Below are 21,820 nucleotides of genomic sequence, written 5' to 3'. Positions count from 1 at the left end.
TGTGGGCGACACATACTCCCTCGGTGCACTGCTTCAGGTGTCATCATCAATCATCATTACCACATGTACAGGCGTGTTTCTCTACATACCCATCATACATCATCACTATCTCTGTCCATTGCTGCTGTTGTTGCCCTCACGTGCAGCAGTATTGTGGTTGTGAAAATGCAAGAGGAACAGATGATTTTAAGGCAATATGATATCATTGTGGGTGACAGGTAGCCTTGCGGTAAGAGTATTGAGCCAGTAACCAAAATGTTGCTAGTTCGAAGCCGACAAGGGGAAACGTCTGTCGGTGTTCCCTTGAGCAAGGCACTTAACCCTAATTCTCCATGGTTGCAGTTGATAATGGCAGAGCCTGGCCGTGACCCCACTCTCTGATATCTTGGGATATGCAAAAAAACACATTTCCAATTCACTCATACATATTAATACACACTTGTTCATGTGTGAAATAGGAAAAATATAAGCACCCACCAAATTATTATTATCTAAGAGACATTTATAAATTCACTGTTTCAGTGCTTTATGTGTGTGTAGCACACTAACATACAAACCCTGAATTCATGTGTCAGCTACCCTCAGGTTAGTGGCAGAGCTGCTGTGTGTGGTCTGGTCTGATATGAGCTCATACTGCCCTCTGCTGATTAGGAGAATTATCACACGTTGAGTCAGACGGATCATTTTATATGGGTGATCCTTCCTTGATCCAGTAGAATTAAAATCCCATCCCAGCATTGTCTGAGCGTGTTTGTGTCTATGTGCTTGGAGCAGTAAGTAAGTTTACTCTTCTTTCCGTCCTTTGGTTTCCAGGGTAAGGAGGAGTTTGAGAAGAATCAGAGGCAATTATTAGAGAAAGGGACCAGACACAACAAAACCACACTGGAACAGCAGCAGGTGAGGATCTGTGGGTCTGTCAGTGAGCGAGTGAATGTGTAAATGACAGGCAGCCCAATTCTGATATTTGTTTTACTAATTGGTCTTTTTTGTGCCCGGTTGTGCCCGGTTTCCCAAAAGTATCTTAACTTCTTGGCGCACCCATCCCGTTAGCGGGATCATTTTCGTCAACATCCGCTGAATTGCAGAGCGCCAAATTCAAATTAAATTGCTAAAAATATGTAATTTTCATGAAATCACAAGTGCAATATAGCAAAACACAGCTTTGCTTGTTGTTAATCCACCTGGCGTGTCCGATTTCAAAAAAGCTTTACAGCAAAAGCTATCCAAGCGTTTATGTTAGGACATCTCTCTCAGCAGACAAAACATTACAAACAGCTAGCAGCAAAGTAGATTGGTAACGAAAGTCAGAAAAGCAATAAAATGAATCGCTTACCTTTGATGATCTTTGGATGTCTACACTCACGAGACTCCCAGTTACACAATAAATGTTCCTTTTGTTCCATAAAGATTATTTTTATATCCAAAATACCTCCATTTGGTTGGCGCGTTTTGTTCAGAAATCCACAGGCTCGGGCGGTCACGACGGGACGGGGCAGACGGAAATTCCAAATAGTATCCGTAAAGTTCGTAGAAACATTTCAAACTTTTTTTATAATCAACCCTCAGGTTGTTTTTACAATAAATAATCAATAATATTTCAATGGAACAGGGAGATTCGTTTCTTTTAGGCCTTGTTGGAAGAAAGAAAATCCTTTTGGATTTTCCTCAGGTTTTCACCTGCAATATTAGTTCTGTTATACTCACAGACAATATTTTGACCATTTTGGAAACTTTAGAGTGTTTTCTATCTTAATCTGACAATTATATGCATATTCTAGATTCTGGGCCTGAGAAATAGGCAGTTTCAGTTGGGTACGTTTTTCATCCAAACATCAAAATACTGCCCCCTACACTCAACAAGTTTTAGGCTAAGTTCATCTTAGAACAATAGGAACTAATGGTTCTAACGATGAACTTAGCCTTAAAATGCTTTTAGGTCTGATTGGTCAAATGATCAATCGGTGAAAAAAAGATCAGAATTGGGCTGCTTCTCTAAACGCAGCCTTTGTCAATAATAAGGGAGTGTTTGGAAGGACATTATATGTGACTGTAGTGTTACATTGGTGTCTCAGAGGCTGAGCTTTCAGTCAGTTCATATGGGAAGTTTACAGATCAGGCAGATATTTATTTACTCTCTGTGTTCCCATCTACTGCAGCTGAAACAGTTTGAGCGACTGGAGCAGGAAGTCAGCCGGCCAATCAACAACGATATCTCAGGCTGGACTCCGCCTCCCCACTACCCAACGGCCCAGCGGAGCAAGCTGAGCATGGGTGACCGGCAGCTGCTGCTCTTCTACTCGGAGCAGTGTGAGGCCAACATCACCACCCTCACCAACGCCATCGACGCCTTCTACTCCTCCATCAACAACAACCAGCCGCCCAAGATCTTTGTGGCTCACAGCAAGTTTGTCATCCTCAGCGCACACAAGCTGGTGTTCATCGGGGACACGCTCTCGCGACAGGCCAAATCCTCAGAGGTGCGGGCGCATGTGTCCCAGCACAGTAACACGCTGTGTGACAAACTCAAGGACATCGTAGTGAGCACCAAGACTGCAGCGCTGCAGTACCCGTCCCCCGGTGCGGCGCGAGACATGACGGAGAGGGTGAGGGAGCTGGCCGGCTGCACACAGCAGTTCCGCATGGCTCTGGGTCAGCTGGTGGCCATGTGAACCTCCGGTCCTGAGACACTGACATGGGGAGTCCACACTGGGACACACAGCACCCACACACCCAGTGGGTCACTGTCACAGACACATGGACCCTTCAACCTCCTCTTGTGCTTTTTATTTCAAAAAAGGACAACTATCTGACTGGGCTGGGCCATTGGTTGTAAATGAATCATTGTAAATATTTTAAGTTACTATTAGCCAGAAAAAAAAGTCAAAGAAAATGAACTTCCACTATATATATATATATATATATGTTTTTGAGACCTGGAAAACATGATGTAGTTTTTAGACAATGCCCATTATTATTATTGTTGCTATACTGTAATTATTGCTCTGCTTATTATAATTGTTATCATTATTGTTATAATGCGTTGATTAAGGATGTTTACATTTCAAACACATTGTATGTATTACGTAATGCTGTTTTTCATCCCAGATGATCAAATATGGTGGATTTTGTTAAAGTAATGTACTTGTCAGGTGAGCTGTAGGATATGTTGACAGAAAATGAATAGCTTTCCTTGGAGCTGTCAAAGGAGGCTGGGGATCATGTTGTGAGTGTAAGGCATTCTGGGTAGGGGCTGGGAGGGAGAGGTTTCCCTGACAGTTAATAACATTCTCAGATATACTGCTCTCATGGGACAGGATTAATTTTAGTAGTTCTACATGCTAATTAAAATGCCCCAATTAGAAGACTGTCTTATAATACCTTTGAGATAGAAGTCAGAATGAAAAGAACAAACCTGATTTGGAGGTAAAAAATCGGAGGTTAAAGGAAATATGAATTTACGTATTTTTTTCTGCATTACAACTTCCCTTGTTCTTCAAAAGCACAAAGCTTTATCCGTCTGTCTGCTGCTCCTAGAGTGCTTGTTGTAATCACCCACACTCTCCCAGACTCTCATAGTCCTGCATGCTCTCTGTGATCTAAAAAGGGTTGGTTTGGACTCCTCTGTGGCTCCACTGTTCTAGAAGTCGCCTGTGTTCCAGACCAGGCTCTCTGCTCACCTCATACAGGAATAACTCTGCTTTCCCTCCCCCTAGCACTTCCTGGACAGCACCACTGCACCCTGCAGGCCAGGGAAACCCGCTATGGGGGTAAAGGTGTGAGAAGTGCATTTGAATCATTAGCATACACTCAACACCCTTGTAAATTGATGAGCAAATTAGGGAGTGGTTGTTTGTGAGCCACATCTCTGCATTTTACCAAATGTATGTGTACACACACACACACACACACACACACACACACACACACACACACACACATAATATTGAAGGTAATGTCTGTTTGCATAACAGTAACCATTCTTGACACTTCAAATGACTTTGCAGCAACTGTATCATATCCCCACTTCCAATAGCTGTACCAGAGGTATGTGAGTTAGCTTGGCCAGTGGGTGTGTTTTACTAGTTCTTGAGTCCTGGAGACATCTCCACATGAAGCAGAGGAATCTGGTGCCGCTCCAGTTTCCATTGTCCAGTTTTCTAAAACCTGATTGGCTGTATTCCAAGTATCAGATTACATATTGTACTATAAAGCGCTGCAACATGTTGTTGTGGATATAGTTGAAACCCCTATCAAGTAAAAATAATACCTTGAAAACAAAGCAGACTGGTATTTGTGGTGATGTTATTATGGTCTCAAATCTGTGTTTTAAGATTTGAAATATATATGTTAAGGACATTGCATAACTGGAAAATATATGCTTAATATATTTTCATTAAAAAATAAACTTCAAACCTACTCTCTCTTTAAGAAGCTATGTGCTGTGAGTGAAATTGCATATACTAGAAATGCTTAGTTAATTGTAAGATAATTGTACCCCAGTAACTTCAGCACTAACACCAACTCCTGAGAGATATCTGATCTCCTTGTCAAGTGTGTCTCTACTTACCCCGGGGCTTTGTATGCTGGACCGCCATGATTATATATATATATATATATATATATATATATATATATATATATATATATATATATATATATACACACTAACTCTTGGCAAAGTTCATTACCAGCCTCAGAAATTGCAGCTCAAATAAATGCTTCACAGAGTTCAAGTATCAGACACATCTCAACAACAACTGTTCAGAGGAGACTGTGTGAATCAGGCCTTTATGGTCGGATTGCTGCAAAGAAACCACTACTGAAGGACACCAATAAGAAGAAGAGACTTGCTTGGGCCAAGAAACATGTGCAATGGACATTAGACCGGTGGAAATCTGTCCTTTGGTCTGATGAGTCCAAATTTGAGATTTTTGATTCCAAACACCGGGTTTTTGTGAGATGCAGAGTAGGTGAACGGATGATCTCTGCATGTGTGGTTCCCACCGTGAAGCATGGAGGAGGAGGTGTGATGGTGTGGGGTGCTTTGCTGGTGATAACTGTCTGTAATTTATTTAGAATTCAAGGCACATTTAACCAGCATGGCTACCACAGCATTCTGCCATCCTATCTGGTTTGCGCTTAGAGGGACTATCATTTGTTTTTCAACAGGACAATGACCCACCACACCTCCAGGCTGCGTAAGGAGTATTTGACCAATAAGGAGAGTGATGGAGTGCTGCATCAGATGACCTGGTCTCCACAATCACCCTACCTCAACCCAACTAAGATGGTTTGCGATGAATTGGACTGCAATGTGAAGGAAAAGCAGTCAACAAGTGCTCAGCGTATGTGGGAATTTCTTCGATTGTTGGAAAATCATTCCATGTGAAGCTGGTTGAGAGAATGCCAAGAGTGTGCAAAGCTGTCATCAAGGCAAGCGGTGGCTACTTTGAAGAATCTAAACTATAAAATATAATTAGATTTGTTTAACACTTTTTTTGGTTACTACATGATTCCATATGTGTTATTTCATAGTTTTGATGTTTTCACTATTATTCGACAATGTAGAAAATAGTCAAAGAACGAAAAACAATTGAATGAGTAGGTGTGTCCAAACATTTGACTGGTAAAGGTTTTGAGACTGCCAAAAGTTTTGAGAATGACACAAATATACATTTTCACAAAGTCTGCTGCCTCAGTTTGTATGATGGTAATTTGCATATACTCCAGAATGTTATGAAGAGTGATCAGATGAATTGCAACTAATTGCAAAGTCCCTCTTTGCCATGCAAATTAACTGAATCCCCAAAAAACATTTCCACGGCATTTCAGCCCTGCCTCAAAAGGACCAGCTGACATCATGTCAGTGATTCTCTCGTTAACACAGGTGTGAGTGTTGACGAGGACAAGGCTGGAGATCACTCTGTCATGCTGATTGAGTTCGAATAACAGACTGGAAGCTTCAAAAGGAGGGTGGTGCTTGGAGTCATTGTTCTTCCTCTGTCAACCATGGTTACCTGCAAGGAAACACGTGCCATCATCATTGCTTTGCACAAAAAGGGCTTCACAGGCAAGGATATTGCTGCCAGTAAGATTGCACTGAAATCAACCATTTATCGGATCATCAAGAACTTCAAGGAGAGAGGTTCAATTGTTGTGAAGAAAGCTTCAGAGAGCCCAAGAAAGTCCAGCAAGCGCCAGGACCGTCTCCTAAAGTTGATTCAGCTGCGGGATCAGGGCACCACCAGTACAGAGCTTGCTCAGGAATGGCAGCAGGCAGGTGTGAGTGCATCAGCACGCACAGTGAGGCGAAGACTTTTGGAGGATGGCCTGGTGTCAATAAGGGCAGCAAAGAAGCCAGTTCTCTCCAGGAAAAACATCGGGGACAGACTGATATTCTGCAAAAGGTACAGGGATTGGACTGCTGAGGACTGGGGTAAAGTCATAGTCTTTGATGAATCCCCTTTCGGATGGTTTGGGGCATTCGGAAAAAGCTTGTCCGGAGAAGACAAGGTGAGCACTACCATCAGTCCTGTGTCATGCCAACAGTAAAGCATCCTGAGACCATTCATGTGTGGGGTTGCTTCTCAACCAAGGGAGTGGGCTCACTCACAAACACATCCTCTGAGAGCAACTTCTCCCAACCATCCAGGAACAGTTTGGTTATGAACAATGCCTTTTCCAGCATGAGGGAGCACCTTGCCATAAGGCAAAAGTGATAACTAAGTGGCTCGGGGAACAAAAAAATTATATTTTGGGTCCATTGCCAGGAAACTCTGCAGACCTTAATCCCATTGAGAACTTCAAGAGGCGGGTGGACAAACAAAAACCCACAAATTCTGACAAACTCCAAGCATTGGTTATGCAAGAATGGGCTGCCATCAGTTAGGATCTGGCCCAGAAGTTAATTGACAGCATGCCAGGGCGGATTGCAGAGGTCTTGAAAAAGAAGGGTCAACACTGCAAATATTGACTCTTTGCATCAACTTCATGTAATTGTCAGTAAAAGCCTTGACACTTATGAAATGCTTGTAATTATACTTCAGTATTCCATAGTAACATCTGACAAAAACATCTAAAGACACTGAAGCAGCAAATTTTGTGGAAATTAATATTTGTGTCATTCTCAAAACTTTTGGCCACGACTGTATATACATATTTTTTTGTATTTTACCCCCTTTTTCTCCACAATTTCAGGCGCCTAGAATGCCACAAGGAGTCGCTAGAGCACAATGAGCCAAGTTAAGCCCCACCGGCCAAACCTTCCCCTAACCCGGTCGACACTGGGCCAATTGTGCGCCGCCCTATGGGACTCCCAGTCACGGTTGGTTGGGATCAAATCCTGGGTCTGTAGTGACGCCTTAAGCGCCTTAGACCGCTTCATCACTCACAAGGCCCCGGGCCGCAGTGATTCTGGCTCCGTTTATACCTGATTCTAACATACGTCCTTTGTCATGATCTTGTTCACATTCACATACATATTATTTTGAATGAATATGTGTCAAATAATTTGCATACAGGGAAGGACCTAGAAATCTGGTCATAGTACAGACACAGTGGACTATGAGACACATATTTCTGAAAATGTGGGCACAATCAGAATGTGGACAAGATTAGTACAAAGGACGCATGTTAGCGGCAGGTATAAACGAGGCTTCTGTGAAACTATAGAAACTAAATTGTTAATATCTTAATGTGTAACTAAGGCCTAGATTCAACCAGATCCAGTGTGATGCCCCATTTACATCGTGATGTATTTCATTATGTCGTGCTTCAACTTCATACAATCTCATTCCGCTACTGGACGGAGAGTATAGGATAGGGTTTAACAACTCAAGACAAGGTGGAGGAGAGCATAGTCTCACGTCAGAGATCGCATTATTTGGGGAAATGGCAAAATATGACCTTTTCATTCGACAGGATAAACATATTGTTTTTAGTTGATAATAAAACATTACATTTAATTACTTATTACTCAACTTATTACTCAACTCAACTTTCTAGCAAGTTAAGGTATAGAGCAGCTAACTAGCTAAAAGCTAGGCTATACTGTATCTAGCGACGTGCACCAAATAATTATAATAAAAAACAAATGCAATTAACATCACAATAAAATAAAATGGGAGACAATGGTCAAAGTATAATTGTCTTCACAGCCAAAGTGTATTATTTTTAACATACAATGAAAATAGTAAAAAAAACGCTGCTCTAATGGAACTGAATCTCTGCTACTCGTATAAGGATCATAACTCATGCTTATGGCTTGACATAGATACAGTCCAGCACTTAACGCTTAAAAAAAGGGATTTAGGGATATGATGGGTCTATGGTATTCAACCGGAAGTCTGGGGTCCCCTAGGGGGATTTGTATTTTTTTTCTCAACGTTTTTATGATTATTGCAAGCAACAAGAGAATATATACCTACTACGGTAGAAAATAGAAAATTACACTCATTGGAGTTAACTACATTCACTGGAGTATCTGACATAGGCTTTGAAAAAGCACCGGTGAACAGGCTACCAGTGAAGCAAGTGTTGCAGGCTGCTGGTAAGCTTTCTTGACTTGGACATACAGTTGAAAGTCGGAAGTTTATATACACTTATATTGGAGTCATTAAAACTCGTTTTTCAACCACTCCACACATTTCTTGTTAACCAACTATAGTTTTGGCAAGTCGGTTAGGACATCTACTTTGTGCATGACACAAGTAATTTTTCCAACAATTGTTTACAGACAGATTATTTCACTTATAATTCACTGTTTCACAATTCCAGTGGGTCAGAAGTGTACATACTCTAAGTTGACTGTGCTTTTAAACAGCTTGGAAAATCCAGAAAATTATGTCATGGCTTTAGAAGCTTCTGATAGGCTAATTGACATTATTTGAGTCAATTGGAGGTGTACCCGTGGATGTATTTCAAGGCCTACCTTCAAACTCAGTGCCTCTTCCCTTGACATCATGCGAAAATCAAAAGAAATCAGGCAAGACCTCAGAAAAATAATTGTAGACCTCCACAAGTCTGGTTCATCCTTGGGAGCAATTTCCAAATTTCCTGAGCCGTCATAGCGCTCAGGAAGGAGACGCGTTCTGTCTCCTAGAGATGAATGTACTTTGGTGCGAAAAGTGCAAATTAATCCCAGAACAACAGCAAAGGACCTTGTGAAGATGCTGGAGGATTCAGGTACAAAAGTATCTATATCCACAGTAAAACGAGTCCTATATTGACATAACCTGAAAGACCGCTTAGCAAGGAAGAAGCCACTGCTCCAAAACCGCCATACAAAAGCCGGGCTACGGTTTGCAACTGCACATGGGGACAAAGGTCATACTTTTTGGAGAAATGTCCTCTGGTCTGATGAAACAAAAATGGAACTGTTTGGCCATAATGACCTTCGTTATGTTTGGAGGAAAAAGGGGGAGACCTGCAAGCCGAAGAACACCATCCCAACCTTGAAGCACGGGGGGTGGCAGCATTATGTTGTGTGGGTGCTTTTCTGCAGGAGGGACTGGTGCACTTCACAAAATAGATGGCATCATGAGAAGGATAATTGAAGCAACATCTCAATACATCAGTCAGGAAGTTAAAGCTTGGTCGCAAATGGGTCTTCCAAATGGACAATGACCCCAAGCATACTTACAAAGTTGTGGCAAAATGGCTTAAGGACAACAAAGTCAAGGTATTGGAGTGGCCATCACAAAGCCCTGACCTCAATCCTATAGAAAATTTGTGGGCAGAACTGAAAAAGTGTGTGCGAGCAAGGAGGCCTACAAACCTAACTCAGTTACAGTGTGAATTTAAGTATGCTCTCTTGAATTCTCTCTTTTTCTCTTTCTTTATTTTTCTCTCTTGGAGGACCTGAGCTCTAGGACCATGCCTCAAGACTACCTGGCATGATGACTCCTTGCTGTCCCCAGTCCACCTGGCCGTGCTGCTGCTCCAGTTTCAGCTGTTCTGCCTGCGGCTATGGAACCCTGACCTGTTCACCAGACATGCTACCTGTCCCAGACCTGCTGTTTTCAACTCTCTAGAGACAGCAGTAGCGGTAGAGATACTCTTAATGATCGGCTATGAAAAGCCAACTGACATTTACTCCTGAGGTGCTGACCTGTTGCACCCTCGACAACTACTGTGATTATTATTATTTAACCATGCTGGTCATTTATGAACATTTGAACATCTTGGCCATGTTCTGTTATAATATCCACCCGGTACAGCCAGTAGAGGACTGTCCACCCCTCATAGCCTGGTTCCTCTCTAGGTTTCTTGCTAGGTTTTGGCCTTTCTATGGAGTTTTTCCTATCCACCGTGCTTCTACACCTGCATTGCTTGCTGTTTGGGGTTTTAAACTGGGTTTCTGTACAGCACTTTGAGATATCAGCTGATGTAAGAAGGGCTATATAAATACATTTGATTTGATCTGATTTGAGTTACACCAGCTCTGTCAGGAGGAATGGGCCAAAAGTCACCCAACTTATTGTGGGAAACTTGTGGAAGACTACCCAAAACATTTGATCCAAGTTAAACAATTTAAAGGCAATGCTACCAAATACTAATTGAGTGTATGTAAACTTCTGACCCACTGGGAATGTGATGAAAGAAATAAAAGCTGAAATAAATCATTCTCTCTACTATTATTCTGACATTTCACATTCTTAAAATAAAGTGGTGACCCTAACTGACCTAAGACAGGGAATTTTTACTAGGATTAAGTGTCAGGAATTGTGAAAAACTGAGTTTAAATGTGTTTGGCTAAGGTGTATGTAAACTTCCAACTTCAACTGTATGTTTGGAGTTACCTTTCTAGCTAATAGGCTATGTTAGAGTTTACACCTTTTACAATTATAATGTGGGGAGGTCAAAATAATCAAAAACAATCTACCAAATCTATTCATGTTAAAATGTCTCCTTGCCATTATCATTCACCTGATGATAAGACAAGATGTGGAGACTGTCACGTTCTGACCTTTATTTCCTTTGTTTTGTCTTTATTTAGTATGGTCAGAGCGTGAGTTGGGGTGGGCAGTCTATGTTTTGTGTTTCTATGTTTTGGTTTCTGTTTCGGCCTAGTATGGTTCTTAGTCAGAGGCAGCTGTTTATCGTTGTCCCTGATTGAGAACCATATTTAGGTAGCCTAGTTTTCACTGGTGTTTTGTGGGTGTTTGTTTCCTGTGTCAGTGTTTGTGCCACATGGGACTGTTTCGTTTCCATTTCACGTTGTTATTTTGTATTTGTGTTCATGTTCAGTTTTTTCTATTAAAACATGGACACTTACCACGCTGCGTATTGGTCCGATCCTTGCTACACCTCTTCAGACGAAGAGGAGGAGATCTGCCGTTGCAGAGACATGTTTTTGCTAACGTATGATGGGGGTCCCTGGTTCGCCAGTTTGTCTGGGAGGGGGTCCCTGGGAAAGAAAAGGCCCCTGGTCTATACCAATGCAGTAATATTAAGCATGAATCCTATAATGAAGACACTTGATCACAATGTTAAGTTGTGTTTTATCTTCATGTGGCCTTGTGAATTTCAGCAATGATTGCAAGGTCAGTCTTTTAATACACAGCGGTGACCCTGCCTGATTATTCCTAACACACTGACTTTGTCAATGTTACTGTATTAGCGGGATTATGGAGTATAACCACAGCTAGTGCAAAGGAAGGTGGGGATAATTTCATACACACACACACACACACACACACACACACTTTGTATGCAAATGAAACATCAGTTAAAACAAAGGCTATACCACAAAAGGCAAATGTATAACAAACAAATAGCGGTTTACTTCTTCTACATGTACAGTACATCAAGCCACCACAGGCAATGATTTATTATCAATTCTTTTCACCATAGAATACATAAAATAACTGCACAATGCAGCAGCATTCAGTGATAATTACATTCATCATGAATTAAAACATAAAACAACGATGTTATCAGGATGTTTCTCTACACAGAAGGAACAGATGATACACTATTATAATATGCACTTTATTCAAAGCCTTCATGTGGTTTTTCTTCTTCATATAAAATAGTTATTTGGTCAATTCATAATCAGGTACCTGATACCAATTTAGCGTCAAACATTTAATTCAGCAAATCAATGAGTTTTAATGAAAAGATTGTGAAATATTCAGGAGGCATGTTTTATACCACACAGAATTGTATAGTTTTGCTCTGATTATTTTTTATCCACCAAGTGTTTTGGTGTTTCACTGGAAACTGTGAAGCTCAAGCTTTTGAGAGACAGTGAGCTATACATGTCAGAGACAAACCACACTGGCCCACATTTGACAAGCGATCACAAAATACTACCCATCAAATAAATATAGACAAATCAAACATGCTTTGAACACAGGAAGAAGACAAAATGAGAGGACTTGCAGAGAGATTCGGATCATCCACTATTCAACTCTGATTCATTTGGATTCTGGCTTGTGTAAAACACAATGATGTACTGAAGTATCTAAAAAGATACCACAAAATGTATCCTTATATTATTCTAATCAAAAAATAATTATTGGTTAGTAATAAAAACATTCATTTATAACATATTTTACGTTCCCCAGCAAAAAACTGAAACATTTCGCTCGAACAGAAAGGGGAGGTAACAAAGAGTCACTGAAAACAACTGAAACAGGTGGGGTTTTAGAAGGGGTTCTGAAAGACACTCGTGGGTTTGTCCACTGAAAGTTCAAAGTCATGTAAATGTTACAACCAAAATGCAAACACGTATTCTGCCAAAGAACTTGTTTGATCACCTGCCTGATTGCACTACACCACTGTGTTGGCCCCACACGAAGCTACTGCAGTAATCACAATAATCAGACAGAAGTTGCATTCATGGGGTTGGTTTGATTCTGATTCTGTGGCTTAATTCTCTTTTGTCTTTCATACACAAAGGCATACAAGAAGGGGTTCAAACAGCTGTTGATTAAGATCAGAGCCTTGGCATTATCCCCAACCATCCTCCTAAAATGTTTAATGTTTGGGTAGTCTCCCGGATGAGCCGTTCTGACTAAAGTAGCTGCAATATCTACCGTATTGATGATATTTACAGGCATCCAGAATATAAAGAAGGTTACTAAAATGCTGGTCACTAGATTTTTCATTCTCTGATGCCTTGAGACAGCCTTTCGATGCATTGAGCATTCCTCTTCTGTATCCTTTGGCTTGGTCCTCTTCTGGAAACAAAAGTAACATGTGGCCAGGATGGAGAAAGGGATGACAAACCCAAAAATAGTCTCCATCAGAAGAATTGACACTTTCTCCCATTCCAACTTTGTACTCCTTTGGCACCTCAGCCGTCCCCTCTTGGTCTCAACCCCTCGAGTGAAGACAATGGGGAAGGCGAGGACACACACCAGTACCCAGAGGCCCACCAGAATCTTATTATGTCGCTCCTTGAGGTGTCGCTCCTTGGAAGGGTTGTTGCTCATTGTGTTTCTAGTCTCATTCTTCGCAATGCAGTGCCGGTGCACACCTATCAAGGTGACATTCAGAACACTGCCATACAAAAAGCAGTACAGGCCATAGGTGGAGAGGCCACACATCCAAGTACCAAGGGTCCATTCATAGGTCAGTACGTAGATGACCAGAGGGATGGTGCTGAGGGACAAAGTGTCTGAGACAGCTAGGCTCAGGATCAACTTCAGAGAGAAGCTCTCGTTCTCCTTCAACGTCATGTGCTTGATTTTTTTAGCAATGGTGACGATCACTGCTATATTGCAAGGCAGTCCCACTAGAAAGCACAGCCCCAGAACCAAGCAAGGGGCTAGAACATTAACGTCCCTGGATGTATTGTTGGAGGTGAGGTTGCTGTCCAAGATGGTGGTACCGTTAGAAGTAAGGTTCCCATCAAAGTTGAGGGAGGTAGAAAAGTTGGTCGGCTGCATGTTGAAATGGCTTTGTGTTAGTACTCCACAGCAGAGTGAAGAGAAACTAGAAGCTCAGGAAAATAACTTGGTTCATGTTTTAAATGAGCATGACAACATCTACTCCTCCCCCCCCCACACACACTTGGTTCACCAATCAAATGTTAGCCTACTTGGCACCTTTTCAAAAATATTCTATACATTGTGTATCACCGGAAGCATTTTACATCATTTTGCATTTATTAAGAAGATGGATATTTGAGGGCAACAGTGGTAGATAGCAGATTACAGGAAAATAAACTGTCCTCATACTAAAAATCATTTGAAGAAAATAAACAATCTGTGGACATTGTCTATCCATTTTTCTTGATTATAGATGTTATGGTAAGTAGTTGCCTGACAAAGCTGTGATCCTGGAGGTTAGAAGCTCTGCTATTCTCCATTCCCAATGCTCTGAATATACTGGACATTTATAGCTAGTTCCGTTTGATCCTTGTCTTGACTATTCACTTTTTACAAAGCTATCTTGTAACATTCTTTATCAGCATATGACACATGACCAGTATCATGAATTGAGGTTATGACAACACTTTGGAGATGTTAAAACCAATGACCACAACTGTTGTGTAAGTTGTTGGCTCAAAAGACACACTGGCAGCACAAGTCTTGCTTTCGATATCAGTCCAGGTATGCTGTCACTAATGGCCACTAAGATGGAAGTTGTCATATTGTCATCATATGAACAATATGCTTAATTGACGAATGAACAACATTCTATACACCACTATTGATGTAGAATAGCCTTATGGTGATCAGTTGGAATAGACTAACTTTCGTAACTAAGCTATCACTAGTATTGAAACAGCTATATGACAAGCTGGTCAGTATATTAAAGAAAACGGTTTCTAAGCTTAATGTTTTAAAGCCATCTTTAATTGAAAATAAAATATGACTTTTTAATGAATTACCAACGAGTTACGAAAGACAATGAAGTATGTTACAATGATTAAAAACACAAAAGCACACTGTTTTATTTCGTTAACATCTACACCAACATAAAAATTATACTTTTGTGTGAATACAAAAGGTTTCATGTCACAACGTTATAAATCTGTAAGAATAAAAAAGTTGACAGAAAAAGATGAATAACATTATCTTTATTTTCTATACAGATCAATATTCAAATGTTTAGTACCACTGGGCACTCTGTTTAAAGGTAGGTGCAGTGAAATCCTGCTTGCCACTTTTCCTCTGCCCAGACTGAACTCACAGAGACAGTCCTTGGTCGCCACACACAGGTTGTTGGGATTTAATTGTAAATGAAGTTGAACCTGCAACAAAAATAAAAGGTTGTATTGTGAATATACAAACTAATCTAAAAACAATGCACATCTGTCCATCTTCAAGCTGAATTCATTGAATTGTGTCTTATGAATTACAGTATTTCATATTATGGTGAATATACAGGAGTACCTTACCTGCTCACAAGCTGTGGGAGACGGGATATGATTGGCTCGTGGCCTGGTGCATTGTCATACAGCTCAAACAGAGGGGCAGTCACCAGGTTATAGTTATTGGGCACTGCAAAGTGCTGGGAGGCATGTGGGAGACGTCAATATCCACATCTGCTCACTGCAGAGTAGATCAACATAATAACTACACACCAACATGTGATCATCTGCTTAACTACTCCATCATGGTTGCAACCACAGCCACCAGCATCAATCAATCGATATGAACTATGTTACAGTCAAACATTACATTTTTCCTGCAAGTGAAAAAGGAAGAGATTATTGTGCTCCTTGGGTTTGGTCATGTGTGCTGGGATGTAGGGGCACTGTAGAGAAAACAGAAAAACACATACTTCACAGATTCTCATGACATGGATTTTTATATATTCAAATTCAAAAAGGTCAGCATAGGTGTGAAAGGCTATGGAAACCAAGAGACCGGGGACAGGTCACCATTTGAGTAAGATGACAGGAAGGACAGCACACCCAACTCAAATCAAATTGTATTGGTCACATACACATGGATAGCAGATGTTAGTGTAGCAAAAGGCTTGTGCTTCTAGTTCGGACAGTGCAGCAATATCTAACAATTCCACAACTACCTAATTCACACAAATCTAAGTAAAGGAATGGAATAATAATATATACATATACATATATGGATGAGCAACGAGAGAGGCAAGATGCAATAGATGGTATAAAATACAGTATAAACATATGAGATGAGTAATGCAAGATATGTAAACATTATTAAAGTGGCATTATTAAAGGGACTAGTGATCCATTTATTAAAGTGGCCAATGATTTCAGGTCTGAAAGAAATCAGGCAAGACCTCAGAAAAATAATTGTAGACCTCCACAAGTCTGGTTCATCCTTGGGAGCAATTTCCAAATTTCCTGAGCCGTCATACCGCTCAGGAAGGAGACGCGTTCTGTCTCCTAGAAATGAATGTACTTTGGTGCGAAAAGTGCAAATGAATCCCAGAACAACAGCAAAGGACCTTGTGAAGATGCTGGAGGAAACAGGTACAAAAGTATCTATATCCACAGTAAAACTAATCCTATATTGACATAACCTGAAAGACCGCTTAGCAAGGAAGAAGCCACTGCTCCAAAACCGCCATACCAAAGCCGGGCTACGGTTTGCAACTGCACATGGGGACAAAGGTCATACTTTTTGGAGAAATGTCCTCTGGTCTGATGAAACAAAAATGGAACTGTTTGGCCATAATGACCTTCGTTATGTTTGGAGGAAAAAGGGGGAGACCTGCAAGCCGAAGAACACCATCCCAACCGTGTTGGGTGGGTGCTTTTCTGCAGGAGGGACTGGTGCACTTCACAAAATAGATGGCATCATGAGAAGGATAATTGAAGCAACATCTCAATACATCAGTCAGGAAGTTAAAGCTTGGTCGCAAATGGGTCTTCCAAATGGACAATGACCCCAAGCATACTTACAAAGTTGTGGCAAAATGGCTTAAGGACAACAAAGTCAAGGTATTGGAGTGGCCATCACAAAGCCCTGACCTCAATCCTATAGAAAATTTGTGGGCAGAACTGAAAAAGTGTGTGCGAGCAAGGAGGTCTACAAACCTAACTCAGTTACAGTGTGAATTTAAGTATGCTCTCTTGAATTCTCTCTTTTTCTCTTTCTTTCTTTTTCTCTCTTGGAGGACCTGAGCTCTAGGACCATGCCTCAAGACTACCTGGCATGATGACTCCTTGCTGTCCCCAGTCCACCTGGCCGTGCTGCTGCTCCAGTTTCAGCTGTTCTGCCTGCGGCTATGGAACCCTGACCTGTTCACCAGACATGCTACCTGTCCCAGACCTGCTGTTTTCAACTCTCTAGAGACAGCAGTAGCGGTAGAGATACTCTTAATGATCGGCTATGAAAAGCCAACTGACATTTACTCCTGAGGTGCTGACCTGTTGCACCCTCGACAACTACTGTGATTATTATTATTTAACCATGCTGGTCATTTATGAACATTTGAACATCTTGGCCATGTTCTGTTATAATATCCACCCGGCACAGCCAGAAGAGGACTGTCCACCCCTCATAGCCTGGTTCCTCTCTAGGTTTCTTGCTAGGTTTTGGCCTTTCTATGGAGTTTTTCCTATCCACCGTGCTTCTACACCTGTATTGCTTGCTGTTTGGGGTTTTAGACTGGGTTTCTGTACAGCACTTTGAGATATCAGCTGATGTAAGAAGGGCTATATAAATACATTTGATTTGATCTGATTTGAGTTACACCAGCTCTGTCAGGAGGAATGGGCCAAAAGTCACCCAACTTATTGTGGGAAGCTTGTGGAAGACTACCCAACACATTCGATCCAAGTTAAACCATTTAAAGGCAATGCTACCAAATACTAATTGAGTGTATGTAAACTTCTGACCCATTGGGAATGTGATGAAATAAATAAAAGCTGAAATAAATCATTCTCTCTACTATTATTCTGACATTTCACATTCTTAAAATAAAGTGGTGACCCTAACTGACCTAAGACAGGGAATTTTTACTAGGATTAAGTGTCAGGAATTGTGAAAAACTGAGTTTAAATGTGTTTGGCTAAGGTGTATGTAAACTTCCAACTTCAACTGTATGTTTGGAGTTACCTTTCTAGCTAATAGGCTATGTTAGAGTTTACACCTTTTACAATTATAATGTGGGGAGGTCAAAATAATCAAAAACAATCTACCAAATGTATTCATGTTAAAATGTCTCCTTGCCATTATCATTCACCTGATGATAAGACAAGATGTGGAGACTGTCACGTTCTGACCTTTATTTCCTTTGTTTTGTCTTTATTTAGTATGGTCAGAGCGTGAGTTGGGGTGGGCAGTCTATGTTTTGTGTTTCTATGTTTTGGTTTCTGTTTCGGCCTAGTATGGTTCTTAGTCAGAGGCAGCTGTTTATCGTTGTCCCTGATTGAGAACCATATTTAGGTAGCCTAGTTTTCACTGGTGTTTTGTGGGTGTTTGTTTCCTGTGTCAGTGTTTGTGCCACATGGGACTGTTTCGTTTCCATTTCACGTTGTTATTTTGTATTTGTGTTCATGTTCAGTTTTTTCTATTAAAACATGGACACTTACCACGCTGCGTATTGGTCCGATCCTTGCTACACCTCTTCAGACGAAGAGGAGGAGATCTGCCGTTGCAGAGACATGTTTTTGCTAACGTATGATGGGGGTCCCTGGTTCGCCAGTTTGTCTGGGAGGGGGTCCCTGGGAAAGAAAAGGCCCCTGGTCTATACCAATGCAGTAATATTAAGCATGAATCCTATAATGAAGACACTTGATCACAATGTTAAGTTGTGTTTTATCTTCATGTGGCCTTGTGAATTTCAGCAATGATTGCAAGGTCAGTCTTTTAATACACAGCGGTGACCCTGCCTGATTATTCCTAACACACTGACTTTGTCAATGTTACTGTATTAGCGGGATTATGGAGTATAACCACAGCTAGTGCAAAGGAAGGTGGGGATAATTTCATACACACACACACACACACACACACACACACACACACTTTGTATGCAAATGAAACATCAGTTAAAACAAAGGCTATACCACAAAAGGCAAATGTATAACAAACAAATAGCTGTTTACTTCTTCTACATGTACAGTACATCAAGCCACCACAGGCAATGATTTATTATCAATTCTTTTCACCATAGAATACATAAAATAACTGCACAATGCAGCAGCATTCAGTGATAATTACATTCATCATTAATTAAAACATAAAACAACGATGTTATCAGGATGTTTCTCTACACAGAAGGAACAGATGATACACTATTATAATATGCACTTTATTCAAAGCCTTGATGTGGTTTTTCTTCTTCATATAGAATAGTTATTTGGTCAATTCATAATCAGGTACCTGATACCAATTTAGCGTCAAACATTTAATTCAGCAAACCAATGAGTTTTAATGAAAAGATTGTGAAATATTCAGGAGGCATGTTTTATACCACACAGAATTGTATAGTTTTGCTCTGATTATTTTTTATCCACCAAGTGTTTTGGTGTTTCACTGGAAACTGTGAAGCTCAAGCTTTTGAGAGGCAGAGAGCGATACATGTCAGAGACAAACCACACTGGCCCACATTTGACAAGCGATCACAAAATACTACCCATCAAATAAATATAGACATATCAAACATGCTTTGAACACAGGAAGAAGACAAAATGGATCATCCACTATTCAACTCTGATTCATTTGGATTCTGGCTTGTGTAAAACACAATGATGTACTGAAGTATCTAAAAAGATACTACAAAATGTATTCTTATATTATTCTAATCATAAAATAATTATTGGTTAGTAATAAAAACATTCATTTATAACATATTTTACATTCCCCAGCAAAAAAAACAAACATTTCGCTCGAACAGAAAGGGGAAGTAACAAAGAGTCACTGAAAACAACCGAAACAGGTGGGGTTTTAGAAGGGGTTCAAACAGCTGTTGATTAACCATCCTCCTAAAATATTTAAAATATTTAATGTTGTTGTAGTCTCCCGGATGAGCCGTTCTGACTAAAGTAGCTGCAATATCTACCGTATTGATGATATTTACAGGCATCCAGAATATAAAGAAGGTTACTAAAATGCTGGTCACTAGATTTTTTATTCTCTGATGCCTTGAGACAGCCTTTCGATGCATTGAGCATTCCTCTTCTGTATCCTTTGGCTTGGTCCTCTTCTGGAAACAAAAGTAACATGTGGCCAGGATGGAGAAAGGGATGACAAACATTATTAAAGTGGCATTATTAAAGGGACTAGTGATCCATTTATTAAAGTGGCCAATGATTTCAGGTCTGTATGTAGGCAGCAGCCTCTCTATGTTAGTGATGGCTGTTTAACAGTCTGATGCCCTTGAGATAGAAGCTGTTTTTCAGTCTCTCTGTCCCAGATTTGTGCACAAAATGAGAGAAATACGCTTTTTTTTGCATACGGAACATGCCTGGGATCTTTAATTTCCGCTCATGAAACATGAGACCAACACATGACATGTTGCTTTCATATTTTCGTTCAGTATACTTCAGGTGTACTAAACTGCAATGATGCTGTCGGTGTGATTGAGGCATACGATCAAATCAAATCCAAATCTAATTTTATTTGTCACATACACATGGTTAGCAGATGTTAATGCCAGTGTAGCGAAATGCTTGCGCTTCTAGTTCTGATAATGCAGTAATAACCAACGAGTAATCTAACCTAACAATTCCACAACTTCTACCTTATACACACAAGTGTAAAGGGATAAAGAATATGTACATAAAGATATATGAATGAGTGATGGTACAGAACAGCATAGGCAAGATGCAGTAGATGGTATTGAGTACAGTATATACATATGAGATGTGTAATGTAGGGTATGTAAACATTATATTAAGTGGCATTGTTTAAAGTGGCTAGTGATACATTCTCTACATCAATTTCCATCCATTTCCATTATTAAAGTGAGCTGGAGTTGAGTCAGTATGTTGGCAGCAGCCACTCAATGTTAGTGGTGGCTGTTTAACAGTCTGATGGCCTTGAGATAGAAGCTGTTTTTCAGTCTCTCGGTCCCTGCTTTGATGCACCTGTACTGACCTCGCCTTCTGGATGATAGCGGGGTGAACAGGCAGTGGCTCGAGTGGTTGTTGTCCTTGATAATCTTTATGGCCTTCCTGTGACATCGGGTGGTGTAGGTGTCCTGGAGGGCAGGTAGTTTGCCCCCGGTGATGTGTTGTGCAGACCTCACTACCCTCTGGAGAGCCTTACGGTTATGGGCGGAGCAGTTGCCGTACTAGGCGGTGATACAGCCCGGCAGGATGCTCTCGATTGTGCATCTGTAGAAGTTTGTGAGTGCTTATGGTGACAAGCCGAATTTCTTCAGCCTCCTGACTGTCTGTGTGGGTGGACCAATTCAGTTTGTCCGTGATGTGTACGCCGAGGAACTTAAAACGTACTACCCTCTCCACTACTGTCCCGTCGATGTGGATAGGGGGGTGTTCCCTCTGCTGATTCCTGAAGTCCACGATCATCTCCTTTGTTTTGTTGATGTTGAGTGTGAGGTTATTTTCCTGGCACCACACTCCGAGGGCCCTCACCTCCTCCCTGTAGGCCGTCTCGTCGTTGTTGGTAATTAAGCCTACCACTGTAGTTGATTATTTCAGTTTCATTTTAGATGGTTAACCAAAGTTAACCAAGTGTCGGTCTCTACGACTACGCATGCTTGTTTGCCACCACAGAATTCTCCAGAAGACAGGCAAAAGCTGTCTAGTCATTTGGTTAACCATCTAAAATGAAACTGAAATAATCAACTCCTCCTTCCCTGGAATGCATCACTCTTGTGGTTTTACTCTGTGATGGGAAAATGACCATTTCTTGTCAATGTGTTACCATTCAGAATGGCTCAAAGTGTAACCCTTTTACCTAGAACG

The 21,820-nt window shown here is 40.9% G+C and overlaps 2 protein-coding genes across 4 annotated transcripts in view; one reads left to right on the top strand and one right to left on the bottom strand.

The window, feature by feature from the left end:
• LOC110494902 (breast cancer anti-estrogen resistance protein 1) overlaps positions 1-4,416 on the top strand; it is a 111,977-nt gene extending 107,561 nt beyond the window's left edge. For all 3 annotated transcript variants that reach the window (XM_090217148.1, XM_036954526.2, XM_090217142.1), the window contains 2 exons: positions 814-897; positions 2,157-4,416. In XM_090217148.1, the coding sequence (XP_090073274.1) occupies positions 814-897; positions 2,157-2,669 (597 nt within the window). In that variant the 3' untranslated portion in view covers positions 2,670-4,416. The remainder of the gene's footprint in view (positions 1-813; positions 898-2,156) is intronic.
• Positions 4,417-11,761: 7,345 nt separating this feature from the next.
• LOC149985200 (leukotriene B4 receptor 1-like) lies at positions 11,762-13,946 on the bottom strand. Its single transcript, XM_090217157.1, has one exon. It carries the CDS (start codon positions 13,893-13,895, stop codon positions 12,825-12,827), a length of 1,071 nt encoding a protein of 356 aa, XP_090073283.1. The 5' UTR covers positions 13,896-13,946; the 3' UTR covers positions 11,762-12,824.
• Positions 13,947-21,820: the final 7,874 nt, after the last annotated feature.

The sequence above is a fragment of the Oncorhynchus mykiss genome, chromosome 2 (genome assembly GCF_057628025.1).
Source record: "Oncorhynchus mykiss isolate SJ-2025 chromosome 2, ASM5762802v1, whole genome shotgun sequence".
In the NCBI taxonomy this organism is placed as follows: Eukaryota; Metazoa; Chordata; class Actinopteri; order Salmoniformes; family Salmonidae; genus Oncorhynchus; species Oncorhynchus mykiss.
This window is presented reverse-complemented; position numbering and strand designations above follow the sequence as displayed.